The sequence below is a fragment of the Trematomus bernacchii genome, unplaced genomic scaffold, assembly GCF_902827165.1.
Source record: "Trematomus bernacchii unplaced genomic scaffold, fTreBer1.1, whole genome shotgun sequence".
NCBI lineage: Eukaryota > Metazoa > Chordata > Actinopteri > Perciformes > Nototheniidae > Trematomus > Trematomus bernacchii.
Genome location: NW_022987313.1, coordinates 3,543,830 through 3,560,197, shown reverse-complemented (window position 1 = coordinate 3,560,197; position 16,368 = coordinate 3,543,830). Strand labels below are relative to the sequence as shown.

At 38.3% G+C, this 16,368-nt stretch overlaps 1 protein-coding gene across 1 annotated transcript; it reads left to right on the top strand.

Moving 5' to 3' along the window:
- Nucleotides 1-2,624: 2,624 nt before the first annotated feature.
- plb1 (phospholipase B1) lies at nucleotides 2,625-16,126 on the top strand. Its single transcript, XM_034117556.1, has 43 exons — nucleotides 2,625-2,939; nucleotides 3,714-3,754; nucleotides 3,848-3,911; nucleotides 4,054-4,117; nucleotides 4,247-4,272; nucleotides 4,753-4,819; nucleotides 4,924-4,972; nucleotides 5,476-5,541; nucleotides 5,638-5,703; nucleotides 5,787-5,842; nucleotides 6,008-6,077; nucleotides 6,179-6,286; nucleotides 6,445-6,498; nucleotides 6,927-6,986; nucleotides 7,131-7,217; nucleotides 7,308-7,368; nucleotides 7,453-7,511; nucleotides 7,848-7,921; nucleotides 8,015-8,058; nucleotides 8,686-8,794; nucleotides 8,877-8,928; nucleotides 9,051-9,131; nucleotides 9,736-9,801; nucleotides 9,909-10,009; nucleotides 10,083-10,164; nucleotides 10,248-10,352; nucleotides 10,457-10,552; nucleotides 10,657-10,728; nucleotides 10,824-10,901; nucleotides 11,018-11,078; nucleotides 11,167-11,225; nucleotides 11,655-11,722; nucleotides 11,816-11,859; nucleotides 11,984-12,083; nucleotides 12,183-12,234; nucleotides 12,362-12,442; nucleotides 13,501-13,566; nucleotides 13,762-13,856; nucleotides 14,098-14,179; nucleotides 14,460-14,564; nucleotides 14,699-14,794; nucleotides 14,921-14,995; nucleotides 15,126-16,126. The coding sequence occupies exons 1-43, from the start codon at nucleotides 2,879-2,881 to the stop codon at nucleotides 15,399-15,401; spliced, it is 3,279 nt and encodes a 1,092-aa protein (XP_033973447.1). The 5' UTR covers nucleotides 2,625-2,878; the 3' UTR covers nucleotides 15,402-16,126.
- Nucleotides 16,127-16,368: the final 242 nt, after the last annotated feature.

Here is a 16,368-nt window from a genome sequence, read left to right as displayed (position 1 = left end):
CATTGGTGGCACGCGTGCCAGGGGTTGCCGACCCCTGGTATAAGATAATAAGATGTACTTTGTTGATCCAAAATCGGGAAATTGTGTTGTTATGAAATAAAACATTTTTTTCTTTTTTTGTTCAATTTTCGGCGCCCCCCATAGATTGATGCGCCCTTATCATTCGCCTATACTGCCTATGCCAAGGGCCGGCCCTGAGCAGGAGCAAACGCTTGCCTCGGGGAGGAAGAAAAAGAGCCAGAGCGTCCACAGCGGAGAGAACACAGAAGGGCAACCATGGCAACCATGCACGGGAAGTCTTCTTTGCTGCTTTTGTGGCAGACTACAGCGCTACTTACAGGCCTGGCATATGTACTACAGCGTCTCCAGCGCTTTTGAGCGGTCTCGTGTGAACGGACACGTTTCTGGTGCCTGTTGCGTGTGGACGGAAGACTTTTTTGATAACGATTGCGGTCCGTTTGCGTTATCGTCCTCGTGTGGCTGCAGCTCACTTTCGAAAAAGGCCCACTTGTACTTTACCTCAGTATTTGCATTGTATGCTACTTTCCACTCATATAACTACAATTTACAGGCAAATATTGTACATATGCACGTGTACGTGTGCACATATGCTAAATTATTATGTATTATAGATCAAACTACCCAGTCGTATAAGGCCAATAAGACCTTTACCAGTTGTAACATTAAAAACAATAATGCTTCAGCATCCCTCATTATAATGCTGCGTTCACACCGGACGCGATGCGATGTTTGGGGGCGGCGCGATTACATGTAAAGTCAATGCAGAGACGCGGACAGACGCGAATTCGCTCCGACGGCGAGCATGAAGCGGTGGAAGCGGCGCGAATCACGCGAATGAGGCGATTGAACGGTGCCACGTTAAACACGAGAGTTCAATTTTTTCAACTCGAGCGTCAAATTCACGTGACGCGTTCTCGCGGAAGCCAATCAGCGGTGAGGATCTCAGCCGCCGTCACTGACGTTCAACCACACAACATCAGACGTTAGCTGTTAGCAGTTAGCACACAGAGCTCACAGCTCCTCATATATGTTCAGAAACTGGACAAAAGTTAAATAAGTACAAACCACAGACTGTCTGTGTCATGGCGAATACAGTCGCTGGTTTATTTATGTCTGTAGGCCGTTGTTATGAGTGTGGAATGAGCATATACAACGTTAGCTTAGCCTGGTCGACCCGATCTTCATTCAGAAAACAAGCATTTTAAAAGGTGTTTTGCCTGCCGTCTTGTCTGCAGACTTGTCAAAGCATTAATTCATGGTTTTTACTAACCGGTATCAGTATGTTGTTACTTCGGCATCATTTAGAAACGTGTATTACAATTAAATCACGGTAAAATATGTTCATTTTGTTGTAGTTTTAGCTCCCGAGCCAGCGCGTCTTGTTTGAATGATGCGAGTAAACACAGCTGGCAGCCGCGGTGAAACTCCAGCGTTTAGAGCGATGCGATAGGAGCGATTAGAGCGAAGCGAATATTCGCATCGCGTCCGGTGTGAACGCAGCATAATGCAGTAATATAATATTTACAATTCTGAAAGTGAGCAATCAACGCAATGAGAACTCTTACTTTTGGGACTTTGGGCTTTAATGTAAAAACTTTATTGTTTTCTGTGTAAAACAACCTAGTTTAAGAGTATGTTCTCCAGCAATTATGGGTTGGATACATGTGAAGTTAGGCTGTAAAAGTTAGTGCTCAAATATTGTGTACAAAATGTAGACAAAGTCTCTTTGAACGCCAAGGCATGTTGATGCTGACATTTATCTTGATTTATTTAGCAAAACATAACTTTTAACAACGTTCTTGTGCTTGATAGGAATCTGATAACTTCCCAACACCAAGATGACCTGTTTTTTTACGCTCCCTTGACTCCAAGGGTAAGGCTATCTGCAGATCCAATCTAACTCATAAAGTATTTAGCAATCTAATCTTCTTATCCAATCACGTCTCCAAAACTGAACATGACCAGTATCACTCTAAATTGCTGGTTGTTAACATATGTACTGTATCGATAAAACTTGCTGAAATGTATGAAATTACATTTATCCTCACAGTTTGCTTAATGTTTTATGAATGTGCAGCACTGGCATGAATAGAAGAGCAACATCTTAAAAAGGATTTAAAATGAAAATGCACACTGGCACATTATCCTTATTATTTTCATGGTTCTGTCAATATTATTGACGTTCGTTCTTTTTACAGGCTAAATAATAAACTTTGACTAAGAGGAATAACATTTATGATTGTTTGAGCATTTACACCCCAATGAGTTTTATTATGAACCAGAAATGTGATAATTTCCTCGGAAAATCACTCTAGTTACTTTCGCTGGGTCTATAAACGCCCCCTGTTCCTTGAAATGGTGGCGTAGCTTCAGACTTTGATAAGTCGTTTTCATCCATTACGCATATGATATAAAGATGAATTGATGATTTAGCATCATGGTCAGAGCCATATACTGTAGCTTATCAGCTTATCATCTTCCTGACATTTCATATTGTGTCAGTTTGATCAGTTGTAAACATGCAGAAACTACTTAGATGTACAAGAAAACGGCTGCTTGAGATAGTGAGAATACGACTTGTAATGTGGTTGATTGTCATCCAGATGAACTGATAAGAGGAAGATATGATCGACAGTAAAAGAGTGTGAGAAGAAATTATATTTCTTCATTTCCCACAAGAAGGGCCTTCTTTTCCTTTCTGAAACGTTGTCCTCTTGGGAGCTCTTTTCCATCTCCACCCCTTTTTCAGGTATACAACACTCTTGTACAGTCATTCTCTCCCTGAGACTGAGGGTGAAAAGAGGAGGGCATTACACAAACCCCTCAGTGTGAAAGGAGCTCAGTGTCTCTCCTCATCATGACTGGATCTGCACTCCTGATTCTTGCGGCCCTTGTTGGATCCTGCATTCAGTTTACAGGTAAAGTACAGGATGTGTTTTTATTTTATTTAACTATTTTATAAAGTTTATACACTGAAATATTAGTTGCTGCCACAGACCTTGAAAGCTGGCACCGTCATGTGATGAAATCAGAATGATTTGGTTATTGAATAGCCAGTCTGCAATTTTTAAATGATAGTTGTGAACATAGAGGCATCCACTGTTGTTGGATGCATTTTCTACCCTAGTTCAACATTAACAGGCCATTTGCCACAATAGGGATGAAAGTAGGTGATATCTACAAACTACTGGCTTTATTTATGTTTAACAAAGTTGGAGCTTTCTGAAGGATTACATAGTGATATGCACAGATTAAAGAAAATGTTACCAAATCCATTCTAGTTCATATGAAATGCAAGTGCTAATGTGAAAAAATTAGATAAGGATGCTTAGTCAAATAAAATAAAAAGTACATTGAATGCAGTCATCATGAATTAGTACTGACCTCTATGGTCGAATCAATCATGATACACCTAAAAGGAAAGGTAATTTCTGCCATGATTTCACACAAAATATTATTTTTAGATACTTCCCAATGTTAAAAAATATGCTGTATTCAAAAGTAAAAAAGAGAATTACAATTTATTACAATACAATTAGCATTTTTTTCTTACCTGTTAACCCTTGGAAATTATTCACTTTTTTCAAAAAAGTAACTGTTTTTAATTGAAAATGTAATTGTGAGTTCATGTATTTTGTTATCTTAATAATGTAGTAAAAAAAGATTTTGTTTCCTTATTACATCACATGTAGGTGCTGTCAATGATCGAAAAAATGACTTATCAACAGAGCAGGTAGAGTATGACATGTATATGTTTTTGTAATATAGGAAATGTCCTGACACTCGATCAATGATCAGTCTAATGTTTTTTTTCCCTCTGCTACAGGCAGAAACATACATGCCGCTACTCTGCTCACCAACACCCGACCCCTTATCCCCATCCCCTTCAGGTAATGCGCTTTGCAATCAATATCAATAATCATATCAATCTGACTAGAATGTGATCGCTTTCTATGACATATTAACTTAACATCATCATCTTGTTTGTTCTGTGACAATGCTTCTTCACCCCCCCTGCTTCCTCTCCATCAGTTCATACTCTCAGACCGGGTGATATCTCAGCTGTTTATGCCTTGGGAACTCCAATCTCACACAGGTATACATCCAATTATATATTTATCGGAATACCTTACCTTAGTTATTAACAAATGTGGCTTCCTGAGCAGAAGCTTATGTGTTATGTGTTGTGTCTCTCAATATGTCGTTGTGTCTTTTTTATCACTAGTGATGAAGTGGTCAAGAGAGTCGCTGGTAAGTCTTTAAACCTTCCACCACATGCCTTAATCACCACTTATATAGTTATTTACTATCTCAAAATAAATATTTGTTAACTGATCTAGAATACCTAGAATGTGACAATGGTTTTAAACATAATTCCTACTGTATGTAATCTATCCAGGGGAGATAAGAGCTTTGATTACATCATATATCATTTTTCGACAGATGTCATTTATATTTTGCTGTCAGACCAAGTACAGTTCAAGGACCATGACACAGCAAATGTCAGATAATGGGCATAGTTTATCTTTATTGATCAGGCCATAAAGACAGGTTGTTGACCTTCATTTCACATAATAGAGAGCAAAATGTTAACGGACATGAATGGATGCTTTCACTTACTTCCTTTTTCACAACAGCAGTTGCAACATAGTGTACATATTGCACTGTACGTATTTATCGTAAGGAATTGTACATGCTGTAGTTAAGCTTGTGTCTTTGTGTGTTGAATAGAGCTGCTGTCCATGTTTAACCCTGAAGTTATCACACAACATGTAGATCAGACCTCACAGCAGCCCAGGTAACATATACACACTAATACACTCACACAAAAGCAGTAACACACATACATGCTTTGTAAGAATTGTACTGCAGGTGTGTTATATGCGAGTGTGTGTGTTGCAGAAACTTGTTGGAGGAAGCTGAGGAACTGTTTCTATCCCTTTCAAATCAGGTACACATTAACCCTATCATAACAATGGTAACAACTTGTTAAAGTCTACAACCTGTATTTCCTCTATAAGCCCTGGTAGGCAGATTGTTGCCTTTGGAGGAAGCCAGACCTGCTCTTTCTCCGTTACTCTAGGCTCAGCTAAGCTAACCTCACCTGGCTGAAGCTTCACCAAATTGTTCATATAACACCTTTAAACCAAATATAAAATCATGGCAGTGACAGAAAAATGAAGGAAATGTTTTTTTTAATTGAAGAACATTCTCTGGGTTCTTTAACTACTCCCACTGGCCCAGAAATGTGAAGTCAGGTTAGATGAATACCAATCATTTTATGTTTTAAATGGGGGTTTGACTAAACAGCAGATTCATCCAGAGTCTGCTCTGCCTGATTAGCCAGTGTCAGATCTGCTAGATTGTAGGTCTCGATGACCCTCAACATGAAACATACCACCTTCTCAAAGTGGATGCAGTTTCTTCAGTTTTCTCTTCCTTATGTCTTTGCAGGTGACAGATTGGAATCTTGTGCTGCTGTTTGTCCCGGCAGATTCCCTGTGTGCCTGTTCACCACATGTAAGATTCCTCACAACAAAAAAATCATGTTTGATTATAAAAGATAAAAGTTATTAAAGGACCTTAAGAGTGTAATACTGTTTCTCTCTGTTTCAGGTGGCTGCAGATGTTAAAGCTGTTGTGCAGGAAGTAAAAGCAGCTCTCCAGTTGTTGGAGAAAAGGGTATATCACCTTTTGTTCAATAGAGTTTTGCCATGCATAGATTGAATGGAAAAAAAACTAATATGCTATGTGTATGTTTACAGTTATATCACACTTTAGTTCATGTTGTCGTCTTGAGCACAAATCATCTGCAGGACAAGTAAGTGTTTTACATTTTAGTTAATAAAAATCTAGCAAAATACCTAAACTACATTTACTTGACATTTTGAAATAATAGAATCCTTTATTTACATGCACGTAGTCTAACATGATGTGTTTTAAAAGACAAGTGGCAGTCATGTGTTTTATTTTTATTTTCTGGCAGTTGTGAGTGTATGAGCGATGAAAGCATATCCCAGAGACTACACAAAGCAACTCTTTTGAAAACACTTCAGGTAAAATCCATGTAAATAAATAATACCTATAATGTGCTTGTGGCATCTGAGTCATATTCAGCTACTAACTCCTTTTCACTCTTTTTGTATTTTGGTGACAGGACTCTCTAGGTCATGTTTTGGAAAATCCAAAGTGGCACAATAAAAGGGAAGACTTCACCGCCGTGCTGCAGTCTACACCAGTCATCCTTGAACCTATCTCAGAATCTGTAAGTGAAAAACGATATATTTCCAGACACCAGTTACAACGAACCATTCTGTACTAAAAAATGGTAACAGTTCAGCCTTCCGTCCAGGAACAATGCATAAATACTCTTGAAATGGCTAATGTATAACTAGCATAACATTTCCGTGTGTGTCTTTGTAGGAGAAAATTGTTTCTGAATCAAACCAGTTAGCTATTCAGCTATGGACAAACCTGGTAAGTTTAGTTATTATTATAATCATTTATATACGAGTCTAAGTCCTGAAAAACAAGAACATGTAGAGTGTATTGACAAAACAGCATGCTTTAAACACTGATGTTATCCTGACACTGGAATTGACCATGAGTCTTTGCTGTAAAAATGAGCTAACAGCAGAGAGTCATCATAATCTCTCAAAGCAGAAGTGAGATCGAGGAGTGATTACTGTGAAAGTTTATAACTCTGAGAAGAGATTAGATAAAAGATGTAAAGATTAACTTGATAAAATAATCTTACAGTAAGAATATCTCTAGCCTGGAGCAAATACATCAATATTCAGAATTGTGTAAGCAGTGCTGTTAAAGGCTGCATGGCTATTGGCTGCTCAGAAATGGCCCCACTTAAACCAAAAGATCTGAACCAATCATGATGTTTCCTCCTGCAGCTTCAGCCTTCCACAGAGGTCATGGACACAAGCATCTTTACTATTCCTTGCCCTACCCAGGTGAGTTATATCATCCCATAACACTGCGACAAGGAATTGCTTCACAAAATGTGTTGCAGCATCATTCAGTACTAAAGATATGATCGATATCAAGATTTTAAATCTGATGTTAAGGTTATAACTTGTTTTTCACCCTTATCCCAGCAACGACCTTTCCTGCGGACACAGAACAATTCCCCTACTGAAACAGAGGGCAAAGTTTACAGCAAATCTTCTACACTTATAGATCCTGTAAGTCCTTCAACTCAACCTCACAACTACACTGTAGAATGATGCATTCATTCTTCTTCATTCTTATTTGAGAGTACTGTGTGTTTGCAGGTTATGGGGACAAAGATACCTTGTACAAACCGCAGTTCATCTCCCACTACACCCACTTCAGGTAAAAAACACATTTCTTAGCTTTTATTCTGCTAATGTATTTCTGGAAATGTACTTCAATCCAAACCCTTTATCCTCTTTTTAGTTCATGAACTCAGACCTGGAGATATCAAGGTGGTGGCAGCAGTAGGCGACTCTCTTACAGTGAGTGTCTCCTTCCTCCTTCTTTCCCTTAAATGTATATCTGAGAACAGTATTCCAATAAATATGAATATGCAATAAGAGTATACAGTATATGTAATGGAGATGTTATGTGTTGTGTGGATGTTTGCGGACATGCAAACACAATCACCGACGTATAAAACACTTAGGATAGGAGTCGATAATAAGGCTAAATGAAAAGACATGGTGCCCAAATTATAACTTAAAAACTATTTAAAGATATTTGAATATAGTCTTAGATACCATCACAGCTGCAGTCATGGTTGCACAAATATTTCCTCTGGTTATACTCAATCTCACATTGGATGTTTTTTGCAGGCAGCCAATGGTGTGGGTGCAAAGGCAGACAACATTCTGTTAGTGATTACTCAGTACAGAGGACTTTCATGGAGGTAAGATAAGCTAAAGTACTCATTTGTTCACATTTGTGGAAAAATACTTGTAAGGTACATTTGAAGCTAACATGCTGTTTTCCTAAATTTCAGCATTGGTGGTGATGGAAACATTACCACTGTGACCACCTTGCCAAGTATGTTTGTCTCTTTTTTATTTGTTTTTTAAATTGTAATATCAGCCTGAAAATAAATTATGTAAAACTGCTTCCTTAAGGTTTATCTCTATGTGAGGTCCATCATTATCTAATTGAAGCATTGTGCTCGATAATGTCTATTGTTATGGTGTCTTATCACCATCATTATAGAACTCAGTTTTACTGTAAGGCAGATAATGACCATAATAAACAATATATTAAAGGATGTCTTTGGTTATCAATATTAAGATACCAAATATTCAATAGATGTTAAAAAATAATTCAATTAAATGTATTAGAGATGCTGTAAATTGCTTATTTAAATAAATCTATAGAAATGCAATAAAAAGTGGAACATAATGATGAATTAAAATCGTTTCACAGAAATATCATGTTGAAGTTCACGTGACTTATTATCGCGGTTGGGAACTTTGAGATTGTGTTAAATAGTACCGTTATGGCCAGTTCTACGCTGATTATGCTGTTTGGTATAAACAAAAATGTTTTCATTACATTTATTATAATATTTAACAACCTTATCTACTACAGAGTACAGGACGTGCAATATCGTGTGTAGTAATGTTTCCATTTCATTTTGTCGGAATTTCCTGTGTCTTTGCTCTGCAGACATCCTGAGGGAGTTTAACTCCGACCTGACCGGCTTCTCAGAGGGAGAAGGTGATGAAAACTCTCCGACAGCCTTCCTCAACCAGGCAGTGGCAGGAGCCAAGAGTAGGTGTGTCATCATTTTAAGTTTTAGCAGGTCACATCAGTAAAAACAAAATTTCACTTTGACTATCCAACCTTTATATTTTCAGTGACATGGTGCAACAGGTGCGCGTCATAGTGGACAAAATGAAAAATGATCCGGTAAGACATAGCTAAACTACAATAACAGACACATGCAGATATGGTTTCAAGTAACCTTTGTTTCAGTTTTATGTTCACAATTACCACATTACCAAAACATTTAACTCTTATCTCTTTAACAGGGTATTGATTTCCATAACGACTGGAAAGTGATCACCATGTTTATTGGTGCCAATGACCTATGTGACTTCTGCACAGACAGCGTGAGCAAAACTTTTTTATTGAAAAAGTTGGCATTATGCTTTGCTTGTTTTCATGGGATTGTTGAACTGTCTTAAATTATCTAAAAAATAAAGATTTAGGATCTGTTGTTCAAGGGATATAACATATCTAGCCACAAGGGAGGCGTGTGGCGCAGTGGGTAGAGCCTTGGTGTTGGGATCAGGGTTCAAACCCCACTGCAGTCAGCATGTCGTTGTGTCCCTGGGCAAGAAACTTCACCCCAAATTGCTCCTGTGGGGATTGTCCACAGTATTGAGTATGTAAGTCGCTTTGGATAAAAGCGTCTAACAAGTAACATGTAATGTAATGTAATAATCCAAAACATTATAAGCTATTTATTTATGATTGATACATTTTTTTAGTTAATGAAATTCCCATCAGTGCTGAATGATACGTATTCAAATTGCACATTTTGTTGGATTAACAGTCAAAAAACATAATGAAGGGCATATTTAGGATCTGAACCAGAACATAAATGCTTGCAAAAATTACCTACTGACTCAAAAGATTAATTTATTACCAAAAAAGTGTCTTATTATTTGCACAGGATCAACTTCATGTTTTGGATCTTGTGTTCTTCCACAGGTTTTTTTCTCACCCAGGAATGTCATCAGTCGTATTAGACAAGCTCTGGACATTCTCCATAAAGAAGTAGGTTTTCCTCTTGTTGCACAAACAAACAACCTCACTGAATGTCAGCAATTTCAAAGTCATAATCCAAACACGCACCCCTTACAAACGTGTTCTGCGTCATCCAGGTGCCTCGTGCCATCGTCAATCTGATAGAGCTGTTAAACATTGTACCATTGCGTGATCTTCACAAAGATAAATCTTTGGGCTGTCCCACCTGGTTTGCAAGGTAAGCGTTTTTTTTATGTGAGGAACAACGCTGACCAAGTCATTCTTTAACAGTGTTGATGTTTATCTTTCAGTCTAGTCTGCCCGTGCATACTGAAGCCTAAAGATGGATCCTCTGAACTCAAGAAGGTCAATGAGTTCAATGAGGCCTACCAGGTAAAAGACAAAGGGTTTATTTTGTAACCATATTCTTAAGTACTGAAAGCTTTTACAATCCATTTCCATTTCTTTCCAACCAGCTTTCCATGAGAGAGCTCATAGACTCCGGTCGGTATGACACACACAACAACTTCACTGTGGTGCTGCAGCCTTTCCTCAGAGAGATGCACCTGCCTAAGTTAGAGGTAACATACCTGAAACATTAAATATACCTATTACATTTTATTAAATATACTTTTATTTTATTTATTTCTGAATTGCTTCTCTCCTGTCTCTTCTTTTTGAATAGGATGGGCGTCCTGACCGCTCATACTTCTCCCCCGACTGTTTTCATCCCAGCCAGAGAGCTCACACTCTCATGGCTAAGGGTCTTTGGAACAACATGGTATTTGCTTAATTAAAAGACATTCTTTACATTCATATTTTGGCATATGTGGATATTTCTCTCATTATGATCCAAAATAAATCACTGACTTTCCCTATCTCTAGTTAGAGCCAGTGGGCAACAAGACCTTTAGACAAGACTTCTCCGCTGCCATTGATCTGAAGTGTCCCTCTGAGGTAACTGAGCCATCAAATTATCAAAAACTACACATTATATGCTCTTATTTCTTATCAGTTTGTTTATTAATGTGTTTTTATTATATCTTTATCAGACCAACCCATTTTTTAGGACTGCTGTCAACAGCGACTACACCTATCCAGGCCCTCCCCCCACCCCTGCTCCTATTAAAGTACGTCACAGCTTCTGTTTTTCATACAGCACAACTTTAGAATAGCAAGTAATTATTATTAATGCCTGATGCCAAGTAACAGAGTATAAATCCCAGCATGTTTCTGTGTCATTTAGAACTGGGGCAGGGACTTTTCCTGTGTTAACATAGCTCCATCCAACTCCGTGCCCACTTCAGGTAAGCAGTTACTGTGTATCTCATTACAATAAGGGAAATAATAATGTTATGTTATGTTATGTAAATTATGCTAATGTTGATTTTTTAGCTCACAGGATACGACCAGCTGACATCAAAATAGTGGCTGCTGTGGGAGACTCTTTAACGGTAAGTTTGTACCAAGTATGTTGTACATTTTGTGTGATAAAAAGGTCTTTATTACAGCACTTTGGATTGTGTCTTAGTCTTGACTTGATATACTTAATTATTATTTATATGTTTTGTCTCTGCCATTTTCATTTCAGTCTTTCTCTTATCTTCTTCGTGTTAAACACTTTTCGTGTATGTGCTAGCATACCATTAATTGTTACAGGGCACTAGTTATTTAATTTGTTAAGACAAATGATGAAATGGATTTGTTTGTATAAGTTATAAAATCAACTTAATGTTTTTATCCAATGTTGTTTTAGTAATTTATTGATTTGTGCATCATTTCTGCAAATCCAGGTTGTCATATGTAGTTTCTGTTTCTGGAAGTCCATAAAGTTATATTTATTGAATGTGTCAGAAATATATCTAACAAATATTTTTTTGTAGACCGGTTTTGGTGCAAAGGCAAAGAATCTTCTCCAGCTAACATCTGAGTACACTGGGGTGTCATGGAGGTGAACGACTGCAAACAAACTATAAACACACGCCTGTACATACACTGTGTTGTGATTTGCATTTTAATTTTCTTTGTTTTTTTTGTTTTAAAGCATTGGTGGAGACAAAACACTTGAGACTGTCACAACATTACCCAGTAAGTCCCAAGCCTTATCTGTTCTGTGTTGTCAAATAATTCATATTAACTCCCCTAGATGGCAGATTCGGGCTGTAACAAAACATTTTCTCTTTTGCTTTAATTCCTTCAATTCTTACATCAGATATACTTAAGAAGTTCAATCCTGAAATCAAAGGATTTTCAAAGGGAGTAGGGAAAAGGCAGACTGCCTTCAACATGGCCGTATCAGGAGCCAAGATAGCGTGAGTTATAATTGTCTTTGATCTGTTATCAGGTTTGAATGCCTCACTTTCATGTGTTATGTTATAAGTATTTGTGCACTCATGAATAATGTCATACAGGGGAATCCCAGGGCAAATCAGGAAGCTGATTGACACCATGAAGAATGACACAGTGAGTTTAACCTACGCACAATGCAAATGCATGCACTGTTTTGTAACCACAACTTATAGTGTGCAAGACAAAACATTATCTTTGCTCCATCTCTATTTCTTTCTAACCCTCATTCTGACAAAAATAGACGGTGGATTTTGAGAATGACTGGAAGCTGGTGACCCTCTTCATCGGAGGCAATGACCTGTGTCAGTACTGCAATGACCGGGTGAGTTGCTCTGAGAAGTCGTCATCGGAAATGATATTTTCAAAGCACTCCCCTCAGTTAAATCAAATCAAATCAAATCAAGTTTTATTTATATAGCACATTTATAAACGATTTTTGGTCGAGCCAAAGTGCTGTACAAATAATAAAAATACCCTACAGTAAAGACATTTTACAGCTAATACAACAGCACAGTTTGTTCAGAATATCAGTATGAGAAAAAAAAAACGACACCCTCTGTCCTTAGACCCTCACATCATAAAAGTATCTCCTGCCGCAGCACAGTGGTCAAACATCCCGTAGTGTTGTGTGATGCCCTGTGTAGAGCCGTCTCATGATATCACTGTCCAAATGGGACCATGCACTGGAGCAGAATAATCAAGCTTTGTGAGCAGCCCTCCCCTAATTGTTTTATTGTGTCAGAGTAAGATGAGAGCAGACATGGTTTCTTTTCAATGAGCACATTCTGTCACACGAAACACCCTCCCTCCCTGCTCCATCTCGGCCTATGTCTGCGTTAAACAAGCACACGAGGCACAGTGACAGGCCTTGTTCTCCAAGAGGCATAAACAACACAGTGGTCACCCAGACTCTGTTCATCCTTTCTCCCTCCCTCCTCCTTCTTCTCCTCTCTCTTTCTTCTTTATCATTTTGCCTCCATTTTCCCTTTTTTCCTCTCTCTCCATTACTCCCCTTGCGCTCCACTGACACGGTACTCTCTCTTTTAATGTTTGTGCTTTGAAGCAGAATATCAAAAGACAGCATCAATTTAAGATGAGCTCTGAGGCTGTGGTAGTGACAGCTTAGGGTTCGTTGTTGCTTGTACACTTATACATGTTGCATGGCGTCAGCTCTTTTTGGTTTATATGCACTTTTTTAGCTACATTTTTGGCCAGTTTCCACTGTTTTTTGCCCTCATTATTCTATTTGTCTATGGTCGCAAAACAACAAGAGTTGTTCATGAAAAAGTAGGCATTAAACTACATGTGTTCACTATGGATTATTAGAAAACCTTGTGCGATGTGTATAATTTCATTATTCCTTTTGTCTCAAAACTACAGGCCACTCTGTCACTTCAGAACTACAGCCTTCATATGAAGACAAGCTTGGATATGTTTTACCGAGAGGTAAAGTAATTATCTTATCTACAAAAAAAACCTGTTTATTATGCATAGAATACCATAACCGTTCAAAAATATTATAAGAATTATCCAGCTTTCCATCCCAGATTTACATTTTCTTCTCTTCCCTCAAGACAGCATTGATAAAAGAATGAATTTTACTCGAAACTGCATAAAGCTCATATTTTCTTGCCCTTCCAGGTTCCCAAGATAATTGTCAACATCGTGGAGATCCTAGAAATAGAAGGCCTTCGCAAGATCAGAAAGGATAGTCTTGGGTGCAATGTGTTACAACCGTAAGCTCATCGATCCACTCATGCCCAATGAATTCCACATGAATTAAGAGCACTCAGTCCACGGCAGATTGCTCCTTCGAATCAAAGCCACTTCTGTATAGTCAATCCAGCAAAAATGTGTTTTTTCAAAGGATACCTCATCTCTGAATCAATGATAATGTAGCATACCGAATCAATTAATATATAAAATGTAACACCACTTTTATAAATTCGCTGTTTAATTTTCTCCCTTGATCCTCAGGTTGCTCTGCCCGTGCTTCTTGCAAACAACAGAGGATTCCCCAGAGCTGGCTGAAATAAAACGTTTCAATCGGGATCTACAGGTTAGCCAGCGGGAACACTGAGGTCAAAATCTGTGACCAGCAGCATTTAGTTAGAGTCTCACCTCCACTCAGAAAGAGTTTTTACACAAACAGGATAGTTTCACATGTATCTGCTGACGGAGAGAAAAACTTCACAACAAACATCACAACTAGTTTGTAAGCCATTCATGGTCCAATATATAACATGTGATGAAAGGGACCACTCATGTTAAGTAGTTAGACTAAATTGACTTTATTTGTTTGTACAAAAGTTTTTTAACTTGTGTGTTCTTTCTTTCAGTATGAGACAGAAAATGTTGCGTATGGTGGGGGCTATGATGATAGAGAAGACTTTGCTTTGGTTGTGCAGCCCTTTTTTAGGAACACTATCATTCCTATGAATGCTGTAAGTCTTCCATGTACCCCTGAGCTTCTACTGCACTCTACATTTACAAATACATGATCTTTATAACTGTAATAAGCCCTGCCCCTCAAAGCACATAATTCCCACTGACACCTATCGTATTATTTCTTCTCCAGGAAGGCAAATCTGACACCACTTACTTCTCTGTGGACTGTTTCCACTTCAGTGAGAGGGGACATGCTGACATGGCTTCAGCTCTGTGGAATAACATGGTGAGTCCAGCAGGCGGACAGTTAATGGCTGACTGTTTGACAGGGGAAGTGTTGTGAATAAGTGTAAAAGACCACATCTCAAGTTAGTCATGTGCTGAGAAAATATGTTCTCTGTTGTATCTCTAGTTGGAGCCAGTGGGTAGAAAGCAGACATACAACAATTTCACAAATGGAAGAAATGACATCAAGTGCCCGACTGAGGTAAGAATAAAAGCATGTCTCATTGTGCTACTGATGTCCCACTTGTGAAATATCTGTGTAATTTGTGCATACAAGCAAGAATTGCTCATAAATGTGGAAGTGATTGAATAAAGGTCCTTTCCTGTTCCAGGAGCATCCTTACATCTTCACAAAGGTGAACAGCTTGCCCAGTCCAGCCACCACCACCACCACCACCACCACCACCACCACATCACCCACTACTCACAGCACAGCCCTGCCTCCCCACTTTGAATGCACAAACACTGTGCCAGTGTGGCTTGCTGCTGTGCTGGCTGTTACAGGTCTTCTGATTGGCTGGGCTGTCACCTGGCTCCTGTTCTGCTGCAGAGACAAGAGAAGCAAGAAGAAGATGACAGTTGTGGAGATGAAAGGCACTGGGTTTTAAATGCTACTTTTTTCTTTGCACTGGACTATTCAAGGAGTCAAGGAACTACCAAACAACTTTTCCCAGATATAAAGGGATGTTGTCGTAGTAGGGAAGTTTTTCATTATAAGTTAACCATGTCTGCTTTAAATAGAAAAGTTAAATATTGTCCAGTAACCACAGACAATCTTAGTGGATGCAAAGGTGGTATAGGCAGACCAATCTGGACAGAATTATGCTTCATTAAAAGTCCTGCATTCAAACACCACTAAAGTGCAAGGCATGGACTTAATGAGACAATGCAGCCACCGACTACTAATAAGTAGATTTCATATGCAAAAGTAAAGTGTGAAATTACTGGCTACACATTAATTTATTACTGCTGTTATATATTTAATTGTATTAAAAGGGTTGAGAGGTAGATGGTATTGTTTGCTGGACAGAGTGTTAAGCCCCTTCAGGTAAATGTACAATTTGTAATGTTGGGCTCTATAAAAATGTACTTGACCTGACTTAAAATGGAAATGTATTATTATGTACCAGAATGTTAAAATAAAAGTTGTGCAGCACAATCTTAGCAAAGGTAAATACGAATTCAACATGTGGCAATTATGTGCATGATAACTAACTTGGAAATACAAAGAAATGTGTTATATCCTCTTTTTTATTTCAATGTCTTCACTTGTAATAATTGTAAATGTTTGTTGATATATCTGGAATAAATTATTTGTAATCATTCATATAAACTGTAATCTAGTGTGATTGTTTCTATGACATCTGCACAGCCGGACAAGTCCAGGCATGCTGTTGCCTGCCTGTCTGGCAAATCCCCACCATAACACCTAAATGATTTTTTTATGAATTTTAAATTATTTGATACAGAGGAAATACTGAACATATCATAAATTACATAAACCACCCATCCAGAAATGATTCTGCTTGGCTCGAATCACAGATCAGCCTGCATGTAATGGTCGTCATAATAACC